At 44.3% G+C, this 19,135-nt stretch overlaps 1 protein-coding gene across 1 annotated transcript in view; it reads left to right on the top strand.

Moving 5' to 3' along the window:
• rdh5 (retinol dehydrogenase 5 (11-cis/9-cis)) overlaps positions 1–7,294 on the top strand; it is a 78,055-nt gene extending 70,761 nt beyond the window's left edge. The window contains exon 5 of the mRNA XM_059956044.1: positions 5,402–7,294. Within this exon, the coding sequence (XP_059812027.1) occupies positions 5,402–5,625 (224 nt within the window). The 3' untranslated portion in view covers positions 5,626–7,294. The remainder of the gene's footprint in view (positions 1–5,401) is intronic.
• The last annotated feature ends 11,841 nt before the right edge of the window (positions 7,295–19,135 follow it).

The raw sequence follows: 19,135 nt of genomic DNA on the forward strand, positions 1-19,135 counted from the left end.
CGTTATTGAACATGTCGGTCAACATAGTCTCTTTGAAACTGTCGGAGTTTTGGGAGCAAAATGCAGTTCCTTGGTTCGTACAGGCCGAGGCCTAATTTGCTCTGAGAAATCTGTGCTGACAACACCAAATTTTACTACGTGGTAGCGTCACTCACCAATTTCACAGCTGTGAGAGTGGTGAGTCTATTAGAACACCCACCTGAACACGGTAAATACCGGTCGCTGAAAACTCACCTTTTACAGACTTTTGGACTATCAGAGGTTAGCTGCACCAAACAGTTGCTCTCCTTGCCTGGCCTCGGCGATGTGAAGCTGTTGGAGCTAATGGCCCACATGCTGTCCCTCCTGGGAAATCACCATCCTTGTTTTATTTTTAAAGAACTCTTCATGCAGCAAATGCACCTGTGAAGGACTATAGGGCTAAAATGGCTGATAGCCTACACTCAGCCAGGCAGAGATGCATCATTCTTCCTCCTTTCCCTGCCTCAATAAGCTCAGTCAGCAAGGACACCGCGACTGCAAAACAGATGGCATAGACTGGACCCAGAAAAACTGGTAACCGCGAAGGCTGAGTCTGCCAACATCGAAGGACTTGACGTTGCTGGACCTGTGCCCATTGAATAGCCCCTGGGCTTCACCTCTCCATATGGTCCTCAAGTCTGATGGTTGTTGCCGCCCATGTGGCAATTACTGACACCCTAACAAGGTCACTATCACCGATCCTTACTCAGTCTCACATATCCAAGACTTTTCAGCACATTTTGCTGGAAAGATAATTTTTTCCAAAGTCCATCTTGTTAGGGCTATCATCAGGTGTCTGTGTGCTCGGAGAACATTCCCAAAACAGCTGTGATAATCCCATTTGGCCTTTTTGAGTTTCTGTGTATGCCGTTTGGACTGAAAATTGCTGCACAGACTCTCCAATGGCTGATGGACTCTGTATTAAAAGACTTAGATTTTCTTTTTGTTTACCTGGATGACATACATGTCACCAGTACGTCCAAATCCAGACACATATCTCATGTCCGCGCACTTTTTGAGCACTTAAGCCAGCGCGGGTTGATTATTACCCCTGCTAAATGCCTGTTTGGGTTGTCAACCATTGACTTTCTCGGCCACCGCATCTCCACAGAAAGTGCAAAACCCCTCCCATCAAAAACAGCCGTTAATATGGGTTTCCTACTGCCCCGCACTACAAAAAAACTACAGGAGTTTTTAGATATGGTGAACTTCTATCACCACTTCATTCCGTGAGCTGATTCCCCCCTGTATAGTGCACTTAAAGGCAATATCCCTGATCATGTGCTTGACTGGTCAGCAGACATGACCAGGGCATTTGATGATACCAAACGAGCTCTTTCCAACACGACACTACTGCTGCACCCACTCCCGAACACACCCATAGCCATTATTACTGACGCTTCAGACTATGCTGTGCATGAACAGTTGGAGGTGTGGGCAACCGCTCACCTTCTTCAGCCGGCAGCTCTGTCCCTCCAAAAGGAAGTACAGCACACTTAACCATGAGCTTCTCGGTCTCTATCTGGCTGTCCACTAATTTTGTTTCCTTCTAGAAGGTTGCTATTTCACAGCATTCGTTGAATATATGCACGCGACAGCCAAAATATCAGACCCTTGGTCTGCGCGGCAGCAACACTACCTTGTCTACACATCAGAGTTTACAACTGATATACAACATATCAAAGGGTAAAAAATTACTGTGGCTGGTTGCTTCTCATGGTCAGCCATTGTGGTCATACACATCGGTGTTGACTATGCCACCGGCATGGCAGCTGACCGAGCCTGTGACCCAGAGGTCCAGGCTTACCGAACAGCAGTCATCAGCCTACTGTAGGCTGACATTAATTTCAGGGAAGCTGGGGTTTCTCTCCAGTGTGATGTCTCAACTGGTCGCACTCACCCCATCGTGCCCGCAAACTGAAGATGGACTGTTTTCGGCTCTGTATATCACCTCTCGCATCCGGCCCAGACCTTACAGAAACAGATTGCACTAAAGTTTGTTTGGTATGGCTTCAGAAAGGACGAGCATGATTGGACTGCAGCTTGTGTGGAGTGCCTGCGGGAAAAAATTAACCCTCATGTACAGGCACCATTGGCACATTATTGAGTTCCCCAAGCAACGGTTTGACCATGTCAATGTGGCACTTGTTGGTCCTCTTCCCCCATCCTGCGGTTTTACGCAACTTCTTACCTTGGTGGATCATACAACCGGGGTGCCAAAGGCTGTCCCTCCACCGGGGGGCCAGGGATCATCACTCCAGCAGTGACGATGGCTGCAGGCGTGCCTCGGGTGTTCATCAGCACCGGGGTTGTTTGGTTTGGCACCCCATTTGATATTTCCTCTGACAGTGTTCCCCAATTCATATCAGACCTCTGGGCTGCGATGCCCCAGAACCTCAGCATTAGGCTACATCACACCATGGTGTACCACCCACAGTCCAATGGCCTAAGCAAACGGTTTGACTGCTCCTTTAAGGCTGCACTGAGGGCTTCCCTGACAGATGATGGTGGCATGATCATCTCCTATGGGTCCTGCTGGTGCTCAGAACAACTCTGAAAGAGATCCTACAGTTGCCCTTGGCAGAATTGGTATATGGACAGCCATTATGACTGCCAGGTGATTTCATTCCTACTGCCATGACCGCCTGGTCGGCCTCTCAACAGCATTCCACCCTCCTCAGTAAATTCAGTTCCTTTTCACCTATTCCTACCTCCCATCAGCACTCCTGGGTTCCTGTTGACCTACATTCCGCCTCGTTTGTTTTCGGCCTCCATGATGCACACCATCATCCCCTTTGGCCCCCTAACGATGCGTTTTGGAACAGAAAGAAAAGACTTCTATCATAGATAAAAGAGGTAAACCTGAATGTATTTCAGTAGATCGCCTTAAACCAGCCCACCAAAAGTTGAAAGATTCCACAACCATGCCCCTGCCATCACGACAAGACTATGAGTGTGTCAACGCACCTCTGAATGAACCAGAAGCACCTGCGATTCCTCCATCCATGGAACACAGGACCTGAGCCAGGGGGCTTGTCTCAGCTCCAGACAAGTTCACAATGCTGGTTTTAGTGAAATCTGGGGGGAGCTTGTGTAGGGTAACATAATGGGTGGAAAAATACATAATTCACAACCACGAGGAAATCTGCAGATGCTTGAATTCACAACCACTAACGTTGAGATGGGGTTCAATTTAAGAGGCTGGTCTGACGTGATGACATAATTGCGGAGAAGTTTTCTTGCCATGCTTTGAGTTCTGTGTTTGGGGTACAATAAATGAGTTATTACTGTTTATCTTAAACATAAGACACCTCATGCCGCTTTATTTGCAAAAATCTACATCCCTATCTCCCTTGTCATGGCCCTGCACTTTATGTGATGCCTTGCACTGCATTTCTCTGTAACTGTAACACTACACCCAGTGGCCACTTTATTAGATCTCTCCTGTACCTAATAAAATGGCCACTAAGTGTAGGTTCATGGTCTTCTGCTGCTGTAGCCCATCCACTTCAATATTAAGGTGTGTTGTGCATTCAGAGATGCTCTTCTGCACACCACTATTGGAATGCATGGTTGCTTGAGTTTCTGTTGCCTTCAGGTTAGCTTGAACCAGTCTGGCCATTGTCCGTTAGACATTGGAGCAGAATTAGGCTATTCAGCTCATTGAGTCTGCTCTGCCATTTCATCATGACTGATCCATTTTCCTCTCAACCCCATTCTCCTTCCTTCTCCCCATAACCTTTCACACCCTGACTAATCAATAACCTATCAAACTCCACCTTAAATATACCTAATCACCTGGCCTCCACACTTCCTGGCAATAAATTCCACAGATTCACCACTCTCTGGCTAAAGAAGTTCCTCCTCAACTCCATTCTAACTGGACATCCCTCTATTCTGAAGCTGTCCCCTCTGGTCCTAGACTCCCTACTATAGGAAACATCCTCTCCTCATCTACTCTATCAAGGCCTTTCAACATTCAACAGGTTTCAATGAGATCCCCCGATTCTTCTAAATTCCAATGAGTACAAACCCAGAGACATCAAATGTTCCTCATATGATAACCCTTTCATACCCAGAATGATTATCATGAACCTCCTCTGAACCTTCTCCAATGTCAGCACATCCTTTCTTAGATAAGGGGCTCAAAACTGCTCACAATACTCCAAATGAGGCCTCACCAGTGCCTTATAAAGTCTCAAAATTACATGCTTGCTTTTATATTCTAGTCATCTCAAAATGAATGCGAACATTGCATTTGTCTTCCCCACCACTGACTCAACTTGCAAGTTAACCTTTAGGGAACTCTGTATGAGGACTCCCAAGACCCTTTGCATCTTAGCTTTTTGAATTTTCTCCCTGTTTGGAAAATAGTCTATGCTTTTATTCTTTCTACCAAAGTGCATGACCATACACTTCCCAACACCGTATTCCATCTGCCACTACTTCCTCATTCTCGTAATCTAAGTCCTCTGCAGACTCGCTGCTTCCTCAACACAACTTACCCCTCCACCTATCTTAGTACTGTCCACAAACTTGGCTGCAAAGCCATCAATTCCATCATCTAAATCACTGATATATAATGCAAAAAGAAGCGGTCCCAACACAGACCCCTGTGAAGCACCACTAGTCGTCAGCAGCTAACCAGAGAAAGCTCCCTTTATTCCTCTCCTTGCCTCCTGCAATTAGCCAATCTTCTACCCATGCTAATATCATTATGGTTCTGTGGTTCAATGTTCTATTCTCCTCTCAGTAACAAGGCAATTTAGCTCACAGAACTGCCGCTCACTGGATATTTTTTTTTTGTTTTTCGCACCTTTCTCTGTGAACTCTGGAGACTGTTATGCACAAAAATCCCAGGAAATCAGCAGTTTCTGAGCTATTTAAACCACCCCGTCTGGCACCAACAATCATTCCACAGTCAAGGCCACTAGGATCACATTTGTTCGATTGGAACAACAACTGAACCATATCCGCATGCTTTTATGCACTGAGTTGCTGCCACGTGGTTGGCAGATTAATATTTGCATTCACGAGCAGGTGTACAGGTGTAACTGATATATGTGTAATGCACCTGTATTTTTGGACACTATTACAACTGAGTTCGGAATTCATTTCAGCGCCATCTGCAAGGAGTCTGGGCAGTCTACCGCAAAACGCATGGATTTCCTCTCTAAATAAAATAAAATCAAGTGGCCACCGAGTTTATATTCTGCATTCTGTTTCTCTTCCCTTGTGTATAACCTCAATATACTTATGTTGGAATGATTTGACTGGCTGGCAGGCAAATGAAAGCTTTTCACTGAAGCTCAGCACATGTGGTAATGATAAACCAGTTACCAAGAATAAACAGCTTTCTTTTTGTCATTTCCCTTTCCAGATTTGAAGGTCCAGAAGTTTTCCATGAACATCCTCTGTGACAGTGACCTGTCAAAAGTCACCAACTGCATGGAGCATGCGCTCACTGCCCAATACCCCCGCACGCGGTACGCAGCTGGATGGGACGCCAAGTTGGTGTGGATTCCACTTTCATACATGCCGACAGTTGTTTGTGACTTCCTGCTCTCTAACTTGATTCCGAAGCCTTTATCGGACATCCAGTAGGTGGGGTTGAAAGTCAGCCTTCAGACTGGGATGAAGGGATGGGGCTTTCCCGATTCCCACCATTTCCAGAGCTTTCACTTGTTAGTTTCTCTCCTGTCATATCCCTTCCCCAGCTCTCCAAGTCCAAGAAACTGGATCACTGGCATCATACCTGAGGCCATTGAGTGAGCAGATCAACAACACTGTTGTCTAACCCCCCCCCCCCAAAATTAAGTCACCACCACCCCCCCCATGTTTTGTAGGTGAGAGATGTAGGTGTAGCCTGATCAGTCCTTAGGAGTGCTAAATGTTACTCTGTCATTGCTATATTGACCTATTCACTAGATCTTGTGACAGCCACTCCCATTGGGAAGAGACCACCATGGCTGTTGGTTTCAAGGCCTCCCCTTGCATTTACCTGAGACATCTCTTGAAAGTCATGCTGGAACTATTCATTAAACACAATAGGAGCAGGCGAAGGCCTCCAGTTCCCTCCAGCCTGTCCCACCATTGACCTAATCATGTTTGATCTATGCAGGCCTCAAACCCTTCTCTGTGCTGCTTCCCCATAACCCTCAATTCAAAACTTACTTAACCCCCACCTTAAATACTGTATATTCACTGACTGAGCTACCACCACCCCCTGTGGGGTAGAGAATTGGAGAGATTCCCCATTCTCCAAGAAGAAATTTCTACACACCTGCCCTTATTTTTGAGTTGGCTGAAAACATCTCAATATCAATCCTGTCATGCCCCAATTGTGAGAGGGTTGAAAGTGGGAAAAAGTTCCAGTCTTGTTCACTTAGGCATACATATTGACAATGTGAACAATAGTCAGCAAGGTGCCTGTTGGCAAGTGTTCTCTAGAATCTACAACCAAAGCAGAAAATGTAATGTAGCTTCAGCAAAAAAATCGAGCCAATAATCTTATCTGAACTGAAAAAAATAAATAGCTCCTTGGATAACTGGCCTTGTTTGCACTGTGCAACTTGAGATGTTCGTACTGAGACATTCAGATCAGTGAAAGATCAATGAGTCAAAAAAAACTGCAGATTCTGCAAATCTAAAATAAAGCCAGAAACTGCTGGCAACTCTCAACAGGTCAAGCACAGCGAGAGAAACAGTTAACATTTCAGGTTGGAGATCCTTTGTCTGAACTGGGAAAGAAAGGAAACTGTTTTGGTTTTCTTTTTCCCATTTTTGATGAAGCTTTAACTGTTTCTCCCTCCACAGATGCAGCCTGACCCGCTGTGTTTCCAGCATTTTCTGGTTTATTTGCCCAGGATTGATCCCTAGACTGGTCATGGGGATTTATAAGCAATGTTGGTAACCCTGGGTTGGGGGGGTGGGGGGGGGAGTAAATCAGCCAGCTTATCTACTTGTTGATTAACTAGCCGGCAATCCACAGTGAAACTGCAGGTAGAGACACCAAGACCTGGTTCCTTAATTGATTGTTCAGTGAAAATGCTCCCAATGCTCTCAGATGGCAAAGTGCTGGAAGAAACCCTGTAAGGGGAGTCTGCCTATGCCTCCAGGACATGGTACAATTGGTGAGTGTGGGGGAGGGAGTGAAACATATTATCTCTGTAAAACACGCTAATCATATTGTTATTAATTATGATGATAATTTTGGCTAACTATAGCTAAGCTGAGAATACCTGTATCAATACAATAAAATTTTCTAGCACTCTTTTGGCTTTCCATTTGATTCCATCTTTTTAACATCCAAAAGTGAAACAAGCAAACTGATGAATGCTGGCAGTTATACTAAATGTGAAGCAACTCCCACCTCTCTTCATTTCACCTGGATTCAGTACAGATTGTGTCATATGCATTCTGCTCTGCATGTCATTAACTAATGACTTGTGAAATCTCATGCCTTGGAGGGTAGTGCTCCCAGCTTGTAGTCAAAAGTTTGTGGATTCAGGCCCCCCCTCCATAGACCTGAGCACAAAATTTAGCCCAGTGTCAGTGTTGGAAATGCCACATTTTTGAATGAGATGTCACACCAAATGCCATCTTCCCTCTCAGGAATGTGTAAGGATTGAAGATCAGAATCAGGTTTATTATTGTCACCGACATCTGTCATGAAATTTGTTGTCTTGTGGCAGCAGTACAGTGCAAAGACATAAACTTATCACAAGTCAAAAATTTAAATAGTGTAAAAGACAAATAACGAGATAGTGCTCATAGACTGTATAGAAATCTGATGGCAAAGGGGAAGAAGCTGGTTCTTCTATCTTCTATCTTTTAATGGCAGTTGACAGTCCAATTTAAAGGTGCATTACTGCCTCCAGTTGGACTGTGCTTTCCTAATTTCATCTTCCAAACATGAAACTGAATCCAGTGTCATGAAATGCTTCAAGAACGTATTGCACTTCAAAGTAGTGCTGAACCAAGAGGATATCCTGTAATTCATTGCCAGCCTGAGAATAGCAGCAACAACCAGAGTGCTCTCTCCTCCTCTCCAGCCCATAGAACTCCAGGAGAGTGTTCCGGTGCGCAGCCTGCAATTACTTCCAGAATCACGGTGCACACTCAGGTGTGGCTCTCAAGCTGGTGGCAGGACCCCAAATCCGTTTTGTGTTTAAGAAACTGGATTCATAGGGACAATGATATTGCAGTGTTGATTGATCTGGGCCAAAGGACAGTCACTGAATTAGGGGAGGCCAAGCTAACGGCTAAGTCTTTTGCTGCAGTTCCTAACCAAGAGAATCCAAGTGAAGAGGTTAAACCATGTAGGGATAAGGGTCCAAGTGAGTACCCTGATGTGTTGGAAGCCAGCTGTAGCCAAAAACCCATGTTATTCACTCCTTCTCTGCCGCTCACTTTAAACAATCTGTCACTCCCTCCTTGGTCCCCATTTCAAAGCAGCCGATGGGGTCTCTCAGTCCAAGCCGTCCTCTGCTCAGAAGCTGTTCCTAAAATGTTGAGTGTGGGTCTTTAGGCTCCCCAGTGGGAAGAGAGCATGCCCCGGTGAGTGAGGGCCATTAATGGTGCACTAAATCTAACTCAGCAGCTGTTAAAGCACTTTGCACTAGGAATGCACAAGATTCCAGATGAGCAATGCACAAAAAATGCTGGAGGAACTCAGCAAGTTGGGCAGTATATATGGAGGGAAATAAACAGTCTTGGCTGAAAACATCAACTGTTCATTCCCCTCCATAGATGCTGCCTGTCTTGATGATGAGTTCCTCCAGCATTTTGTGTGTGTCAATAGGAATGTGCACACCCTTTAACAGCCTTGCGGGTACCAGTGATGGTCCTCTGGACCTGACCTAGAAAGTTTTCAAACTTTCCTTGAACTACGAGCATTGTCAACGCTAAACCGAGACTCTGCACCTCTCTACCCTCCTTATCACTGCGCTCCAAAGGGGAAAGGAAAGCTGAGTTTTCAACGATACCTTTCACAACCTCGGGTAATCACAAAGCTTTTACACCCGCTGTTATAATCAAGGAAGGATGGTAGATAATGGATGCACAGAAATATCCCACAAATAGCACTGTGATTATGACCAAATCAGCTGAAGTTTTATAAAGCTGCAACATAATTACTTGACTCCTGAACTCAGTTCCTCAACGACTGAAGGCAAGCATGCCATACACCTCCTTTACCACATGATCAACTTGTGTGGCCACTTTCCAGGAGCTATGGACTTAGACCCCGAGATCGCTCTGTATCAGCACTGTTTAGGGTCTTGCTATAACTGTTACTAAGTAAGTTAATGTTCACAAGAGGGCAGCAAATGCACCTTTTTGCAGTTTCCTGTTTGTTGGCATTAAGCATATAAAATGCAGCATTTTATATTTTTGTTTCAATAAAGTAAATATAGCTGAGATGATTCTTGATGCCGACAACCTTCAGTGAATTTGAAAGTAAATTCTTCCATTGTAGTATTTGTTTGATGCTACGACATCAACAGCAATAATCAATTTTGCACAATGAAGGGAAATTTGAAAGAGTTAGCCAGAATAATGAGGGGGGGGGGGGTAGATGCAAGCAGACCTTTTCATCAAGATTAGGTGAGACTACAACTAGAGGTCATACAGTAGGTCAGGGTGAAAGGTGAAATATTTAGGAGAAACCTGAGGGGCACTTCTTCACTCAGATGGTGGTGAGAGTGTGGAATGAGTTGCCAGCAGAAATGGTGGATGTGGGTTCAATTTCAACATCAGAGAATTTGGATAAGTACATGGATGGGAGGGGTATCGAGGAATATGGTGCAGGTGAATGTTGATGGGACTAGGTAGAATACCATTTCAGCACAGACTAGATGGGCCAAAGGGTCTGTTTCTGTGATGTTGTGCTCTATGATTCTAATTTGTATTTACCTAGCACCTTGAGTGCAATAAACCCTCCCACGCAGGAGTGGTTTCCAGACAAATCGGCCATGAATGAAGATGGTTAAATGGAGGCTTTAAAGAGCATCCTGAAGGAGGAGAGAGATAAGTTTTAGTGAGGGAGTGTTTTACAAAACACTATATTCCAAAGTTCCAGGGGGAATCATAACCCAAATTGACACCTTCTTGAATTCTCTAGAGTTACCCACTTTAAGCGAAGAACAAAGTAGGATGACTGCTGACACAACTGAAGTTGAATTAAAAGCTGCAATTAATAGGCTTAAATTAAGCAAGTCACCAGGATCAGATTGGTATACGGCAGAGTGGTACAAAGAATTTTAAAATGAGTTAATTCCTGTTTTACTCCCTCCACTGAACTGGGCTCTAAAAAAGGCACAAATGCCACCCAGTTGGAAGGAAGCGATAATCTCAGCTATATCGAAAAAGGCAGGGTAAAATGGAATGCGGGTCATTTAGACCAATATCCGTTCTTAATGTAGATTATAGGTTATTTACTTCCATCATGGCCAAACGATTAGAGGAGTTTCTACCCATACTGATACGTAATGATCAGACAGGTTTCATACGACAACGCCAGACTCAAGACAATATACGAAGGACACTTCACATTATGGATCAGATACAAAAAAATTAAATCGAATCAATAGTGATAAGCGTGGATGCTGAAAAAGCATTTGATTCGGTTAATTGGAATTTTCTTTACAGAGTTTTACATAGATTTGGTTTCCAAGACACAATTATTAAAACTATACAGACAACACTATATGACAATCCTACTGCTAGGATTAAAGTCAATGGATATTTATCAAATAGTCTTACCCTAGAAAGGGGCACGAGACAGGGTTGTGCATGGTCACCACTACTCTTCGCGCTATATCTGGAACCATTAGCTCAATACATCAGACAAAATGAAGATATCAGGGGAATTACTATTAAAGGGACAGAGCATAAATTGGCTTGTTATGCGGATGACATTTTGATCTACCTAGGGCAACCAACATACTCTTTACCTAAATTGATGCAATCCTTTGAACAATACGGTCAATTATCAGGATACAAGATCAACATAGATAAAACCCAATTACTTTCATATTACTATAGCCCACCAAGAGAAATTGAAAGTCGATACCCCTGGGACACAGATACCCCTGGCACACAGAGTCTTTGAAATATTTGGGCATCATTATGCAAAAAGATTTGGCAAAATTATCAGAATGTAATTATCAGCCTCTATATAAAAAAATTAAGGAAGATGTGGCAAGATGGAGCCTGATTCCTTTTTTCAGTCTCAGTTCAAGGATTGAGTCTATTAAAATGAATATACTGCCCAGACTGTTATATCTCTTTCAGACCCTACCAATAGAGATTAATCAAAATCAATTCAATGAATGGAACAAGATGCTATCAAGGTATATTTGGCAGAGTAAAAGGCCTGAAGTTCGTCTCAAAACTTGGCAGTTAGCAAAGGAAAAGGGGGGATGGGGCCTACCTTCTCTTAGAGATTATTATTTTGCAGCACAGTTGAGAGCTGTGATATGTTGGTGTAACCCATCATATGACGATCAATGGAAAAACATTGAGGAGCGGGTACTTCCCATCCCCATACAAGCAATTTTGGCTGATAACAACCTGCAAAGGTACATAAATACTATTGATAATCCATGGGTGAAATTGACTCTTAAAATATGGAAAACTACTATAAAAGAATATAATCTAGAGGGAGATATTGCAATTCTTAAATGGTGTGCATATGACTCAGATTTTACATCAAATAAATTGGATGCTACATTTAAGGACTGGACAGCTAAAGGAATAACAGTGCTTTGCAACATAACGAAAGAAGGAACACTGTTCCGTTATGAAATGCTTAAAGAGAAACACTTATTAGAAAAACAATATTTTTATCGGTATTTACAGATGTGACAATATGTTAATAAGATGCTTAAAAATGTAACCAAGGCAAATACATGCTTGATAGAGCTCTTTAGAAAAGCATATAATTCAGATAATGGTAGTAGAATAATTTCTGATATATATATATAGATTTATGATATGTATGATTATATGATATATAAATATATAAGTACAATGTCTGGAATACATTTTATGGAAATGTTTGTTTGATGAACTTCAATTTTAAAAAAAGTTACAAAAAAAAGTTTTAGTGAGGGAATTCCAAATGTTAACCCCTTGGTAGCTGTGATAGAATGATTAAAATTGGGATGGGCCAAATGCTCTGGATAATTTAAAAAAAACATTTGCCACAAGAGTCCAAGACAAGAATTGATACTCTGGTACTTTAATTGCCCCATTGCAGAATATAATTGTGTTCAAATAACCCTGATATTTTTGCCCCAGTCATCTTATATTTTATTTGAATAAATAAAACCTTCTTAGACTACTCTTCACTTCCTCTTGCTTTCACCTTACTCTAAGGCAACATCCTGAATTTGATCATTAGTATTTTATATAAGACAGTAAGATTCAACCCCCGCCCCCACCCTTTGTTTCCCAGGAACTTTCTCCTTCACACACTGAAGCCGTTTCTCCAGCGTTTCTGTTTGATGTTTACTGCTATGTTGATCATATATGGACCCAATACCCCATGTATGATCTAACCAGTTCCTAGGGTAACCACAGTGTAACAGTTGCCGATATGTGCAACCCTATCCTTCCTCAAGATATATACTCCTTAGATAACATTTCCTTTGAGGAACTTGCACCTACACAGTTCATTCAAACACGGGCAGAGTTTTGTGCTTGGAAGCATAAAAGACTGCAGACACTGAAATCTGGAGCCATAAGACAAAATTATGCCAAGTTCCTGCATCAGTACCTGAAACATCAACCATCCCTTTACCTCCACAGAGGCTGCTTGACCTGCTGAGTTTTTCCATCAGTTTGTTTTTTGCGCCAGAATCAGGCGTCTGTAGTCTCTTGTCTCAAAGAGTGCCATCTCTTGGATTTCATTTGTCACCAGGCTGTGATGGGCAGCAATTGGAGCCCTAAAACAGGCCCTTCAGCCCACCATCTCCATGCTGAACATTAAGTATTATATTCAGTCCATAGCCTTCTCTGCCTTAGTGATCCAAGTACTTGTCTTGATGATTCTTAAACACTGAGAGTGTCTGCCTGAACTACCCCTTCAGGCAGCGTGTTTCAGATTCTAACTGCCCTCTGCGGAAACAATTTTTCCTGTGATCCACCCTAGGCCTCTTATTCCTTACTTTCATCCTATACCCTGTGGTCTTGGGCATCTTAGCGGTGGTCCTGAGAATGGAGTGGCTCTTGATCTGATGGTGACTTTGGAACATTCATCAGCAATGTACAAGGAAATATTAGATGCTTTCTGAAGTGAGAAAAATCAAGATGAGAAAATGAGGTGGCACGGTAGTGTAATGGCTAGCACAACACTTTACAGTACTACCACCCGGGTTCAATTCCCACTACTGCCTGTAAGGAGTTTGTACGTTCTCCCCATGACCCTGTGGGTTTTCTTCTGGGTGCTCTGGTTTCCTCCCACAGTCCAAAGACATACCGGTTGGTAGGTTAATTGTTCGTTATAAATTGTCCTGTGATTAGGCTAGGATTAAATTGAGGGATTGCTGGTCTGTGCAACTTAAAGGGCTGGAGGGGCCTATACCATGCTGTATCTTAATAAATAAAGATGCTGGAAGGAACTCAATAGGTCAGGCAGCATCCATGGAGGGAAATGGATGGATGATTTTTTTGGGTCGAGACCTTTCATTAGGACTGAAAGAATAGAGGGGAGATAGTTAGTATAACAAGGTGATGGAGAGGGTTGGGGTACATGTTGGCAGGAAATAGATATATCCAGTTGAGGAGGTGGGATAGGTAGATGGAGGAGGTGGAGTTGAGATAGTTACAGAGGCTGGGAAGTGAGGGGTGGAGGTGACAAAGGGCTGTGGATTGTGGGATCTGATAGCAGAGGAGTCAGATCTTACCATCTGCAACCCTGGCAAGGGCACTGAAAACCTGTGCCAACCAACTGGCAGGAGTGCTTAAGGACACCTTCAATCTCGTGCTACAGTAATCAAAGGTTCCAACCTGCTTCAGAAGAGTATTTATCATACCAGATATAGCGCGAAGAGCAGGGTGAGCTGCCTCAATGACACTCACATCACAGTAGTTAATGATCTGTTTGGGGAGATGTGAGTTAGGCATCCAAGTGACAAGACCTATCCATCAGAGTTGGTGTTGCTCTATCGTGGTGGAGATGCTGTTCATGTTGGTCTCCTCCAGTATGCTGGTGTTAGTGTGTCTGTGCTTTTGGCTGATCCTCAAACTCTTTCGTAAGGCTCTTTGGGGGTATTGTTCCAGGGCTTTCAGGAGGTGAGTGTAAATGATCCAGTCCATGATTGACCTCAATACAATCATGTAGGAAGGACAACTGCTCTGCAAACCAAAAGTATTGTTTGGGCCTGTAGGTTAGGGTCTTAAGAGGCCCTTTTCCTTAATCTTGCATAGGCTTCACTAGCACCACTTAGATGGTGGTTGATCTCTGAGTTGATGTCTGCTTCTGAGGAGAGAATGCTGCCATGGTAGGGAAAGTGGGTCTACATTTTCAAGAACAATATTGTCAACTTTTAGGGAGGGCTGGATAAGTGGCTGGTTGGATGGTGTCAGATATAGGACCTGTGTCTTTTTTATGTTCAATACAAGACCTAGAGCACTATATGCCTTTGGAAAAACATTCAGGGTACATTGGAGGTCTTCAGAGTGCTCTGTGATGGCATTGTCATCCTTTTATTGAAGACCATGATAGCGGCAGTGCTGATCTTGTTCTTGGCCTTGAACTGGTTGAGGTTGAAAAGCCTGTTGTCCATTCTATACACATTTGAGATTCCACGTGGCAGGTCTTGGCCAATGAGGTGAAGAATAGCAGCAAGAAAGATGGCAAATAGGGTGGGTGCAATGATACGGACCTGTTTGACTCCTGTCTTGACAGTGAAGGGTTCTGATTCAATGCCACTTTCATTGAACATTGTGGCTGATGTGCCATTGTACAGAAGCCTCAGTATTCATAAGTACTTGTCAGGGCAGCCATGTCTTGATAGTATACACCAGAGATCCTGATGGTCTACTGCATCAAATGCCTTTGTCAAATCTGGAACTTAGACCATAAATGCCTTTGGTAGCACTGAAGAAGCCTCTCATGTCACCAGAGTGCCATTTTCTGGACTTCCAGGTCTTTCTCAGTCCACCAAGAATTCTTTAGCCCCTTACTCTGTGCTGGACATTTGCTTTGGCTCTAGAGTAACTTCTCTTTTGGCCTTGCTACCGATGTCATTCTACTAGGCACAAAAAGCTTTCCTTTTCTTGTTCTATCTCCATGTTGATCTCAGACGAATCCTGGTGTTTTCATTTACCTTTTTGCCTTGTTGTGTTAAGTATCTGTTCTCTCGTTGATTCAAGCAACATCTTGAATGCTCTTTGGGATGTAGATTTGAGTTTTGAGATTAGAAGTTGTGTGGTTTTACTGAATAAAGCAGTGTTTCGAGTTCTGGCTTTATCCTATCTCCTGGCTTCAGGTACCATCAATAGTCATAGGTGAGCAAACACAACAAATTGACGACAAAGTGGTGTATTATATCAATGTTGCGATTTCAACTGAATTCTACAACAGCAGAAAACCCAATCTGAGGTGGTCCAGTTGAAGTTAATTGAAGCTTTGACCAACAGGTTAAAGGAGAAAAGTTAAAAACTGAAAAGACTCGTATGAGTTAGTCATTGCGTCCAAGTGCTGATTTCCAGTTCTAAGCCACTTCAGAAGTTACATTTAAATTATGGTTTAAACTTTACAAAGGTATCTTCCAGGTTGAGTTCAACGGTTAAGACAACTCGTGGAAGATGCACGCCTTGCTCCAAAAATTGGGTATTGCTGAACTTCAGCATTATTTCAATTTCATTCATGCTGGAACCCATGTAGCCTAATGCTTGACGAAACTGTCCGACAGCTACCAAGCATTTTTGGAAAGCAGTCTTCTCTTTAGTGTTCACTACCAATGCCTAAAACTCGTTAACTACGACGCCAATGACTTCAGTGCATATGCCAGTATCATCAATCACAAATGTGAAAAAGTTCCAGCTGGGTAACATGACTGAATCACAGTTGAAATGTCTGATTTTTATTTGCAGACTCCAGGCACCTGCTGATGCAGACATTTACAAAGGGCTCCTGACCAGACTGGAGCAAGACCCTGATATGACTCCACAAGCTGACACTCAAGAGTGTCAGTGTTTGATCAACCCGAAGCATGGTTTCAATCTGGTCCAACAGATCCGTGTCTGGGCATTGACATTGTTGCTCAGCAGGTCTCTAAGTGGCTTGTTGGAACTGTGAGCGTGGCATTATGCGAGAAACTGACAATACAAGAAACCGTTTGCAGCAAATGCCAATGCTGTGGTCACAAAGAATGCTTTTGCTGTCTTTCACTGTCTCCTAGTTCCAGTGAAGCACAAGGACAAGAAGTTTCAAAAGTCATTAAAATCTGCAAGGAACTTAGGGGTCATGTTCAAAGTTGAGTTCGCCCCCAGGAGAAGGTATGTCAATATTTATCAACAATCAGTTGGTCAAGTTACAACCTTACAAGGCATCAGACATCACTATAATCTCCAAACGCATGTGGTGGCACTTATCCCCACAAGTCAAATCAACTCATCAGGTAGAACACTCCAGGTGATTGGCGAACTGCAGTGAGTGGTGAATCTGAAAAGAAAGAAAGTTATGGTCTGTTATCGAAACCCAATCTGCCAAGGACCAAGCATCAGCCTCCCCACGTTAAACAAAGTCATGCACAGGCATTCTCCATAAGGGAATCCACCCAATCATTCCAGCCCAAGTCCCATGGTGATAAGCTCAGGATCCACAGTGCCTGGTTTGAAACTCTGAACTTCCAGTGGGAATCAGTGAAGGTCTCATGACAATCAGTTTGATGCTTGTCAACAAAAAGATGGCAACCATCATGACTGCCTATGCACCAACTTTGAACTCACATGTACAGTATGAGAAAGAGACCTTCTATGTTTGCCTAGACATGACGCATTGCACTGTACTGCTGTCACTAAACAGTACATTTCATGACATATGTCAATGATAGCAGGTCTGATTCTGAAAGGAAGGTGGAACATGGAACCAAATAATGAAGGCCAATGGACAGATGGAGTGGGTGGGGGAGGGGTGTGTGGGTGATGGACAGATGGAATGGGTGGGGGAGGGGTGTGTGGGTGATGGACAGATGGAGTGGGTGGGGGAGGGGACCCAGTGGGAGGGGTGTGTGGGTGATGGACAGATGGAATGGGTGGGGGAGGGGTGTGTGGGTGATGGACAGATGGAGTGGGTGGGGGAGGGGACCCAGTGGGAGGGGTGTGTGGGTGATGGACAGATGGAATGGGTGGGGGAGGGGTGTGTGGGTGATAGACAGATGGAGTGGGTGGGGGAGGGGTGTGTGGGTGATGGACAGATGGAGTGGGTGGGGGAGGGGACCCAGTGGGAGGGGTGTGTGGGTGATGGACAGATGGAATGGGTGGGGGAGGGGACCCAGTGGGAGGGGTGTGTGGGTGACGGACAGATGGAATGGGTGGGGGAGGGGACCCAGTGGGAGGGGTGTGTGGGTGATGGACAGATGGAGTGGGTGGGGGAGGGGTGTGTGGGTGATGGACAGATGGAGTGGGTGGGGGAGGGGTGTGTGGGTGATGGACAGATGGAATGGGTGGGGGAGGGGACCCAGTGGGAGGGGTGTGTGGGTGATGGAGATAAGGTATTGCTCCATTGACCTGCGTGTGGCAAGTCCTTTCAGGTGAGGCACCACTTCACCTGTGAGTCAACTGGGGTGATATACTGTATCCGGCGCTCCCGGTGTGGCCATTTATACATTGGGGAGACCCGTCACAGACTGGGAGACCGTTTCGCTGAACACTGGCACTCAGTCCTCCAGTAGTGGCAGGGTCTCCCTCTGGCCACACACTTCAATTCCACACACTTCAATTCCACAGACCAGTTCCACTCCGACATGTCTGTCCATGGCCTCCTCTACCGTCAAGATGAGGCCACACGCAGGTCGATGGAGCCATACCTTATCTCCCGCCTAGGTAGCCTCCTTCCTGCCAACATGAACATCCAACTCACTGACCTCCGTTGATACCCCTGCCCCCCCCCCTTACCCCATCCCTATCTATAATTTTAGTCTGGTTCTCTTTCTCTTTTCCCCCCTCACTACAATCTTCCCCCCGCCCTACCTTTCTTTCTCTTTTATTTCCCATAATTCTCCACCTTCCCCCAGCCCATTTCCCTCCAGCCTATCACTTCCCAGCTCTCTACTTCATTCCTCCCCCCACTTCTTATCCCCCCTCGACCATCCCATGTTACTTCACTCCTGATGAAGGGTTTTGGCCCGAAATGTCATCACTACCTCCTCCCATAGATGCTGTCTGGCCTGCTGAGTTCTGCTAGCATTTTGTGTTTTTATTGTAACATAGTGCAAATGTTTGCTCAAGATTCCAGCACCTGCACTGTCCTTTCTCTTTGAGATACAGGGCACTGTAGGTGCTGCCCTGGTCCACAATGGTTCAAGGACAAATAAAGCTAACACTCCATGTTACACTTCTGTGATGTAGAATCCAAACTCCAACTGAGACAAATAGAGAATTCTGTCTGAAGTCCCTTGATCCCTGGTAGTTTTAATTTATTTCCAGAATCTCTAATCAGTTTCTTAGAAGGTAAGGTCACTCATAATAACTTACAGAGACGCCCTCGTGATCTCCATTAGGTTATAAGACCATAAGACATAGGAGCAGAATTGGGCCATTCAGCTCATCATGCCTGCTCCACCATTCAATCATGACTGATTTATTGTCCCTCTCATCCCTATTCTTTGGTCTTCTCCCCATAACCTTTGACACCCTGGCTAATCAAGAAGCTATCAACCTCCATTTTACATATAAGACCATAAGGCCATAAGATATAGGAGCAGAATTAGGCCTTCTGGCCCATCGAAACTGCTCTACCACTTAATCATGGCTGATCTAATTTTCTTCGCAGCCCCCATCTTCTACTTTCTCCCCGTATGCCTTAATACCATGACCAATCAAGAATCTATCAATCTCTGCCTTAAACATACATAGAGACCTGGCCTTCGCAGCTGCCAGT

Source organism: Hypanus sabinus, chromosome X1, assembly GCF_030144855.1.
Source record: "Hypanus sabinus isolate sHypSab1 chromosome X1, sHypSab1.hap1, whole genome shotgun sequence".
NCBI classification, from domain to species: Eukaryota; Metazoa; Chordata; class Chondrichthyes; order Myliobatiformes; family Dasyatidae; genus Hypanus; species Hypanus sabinus.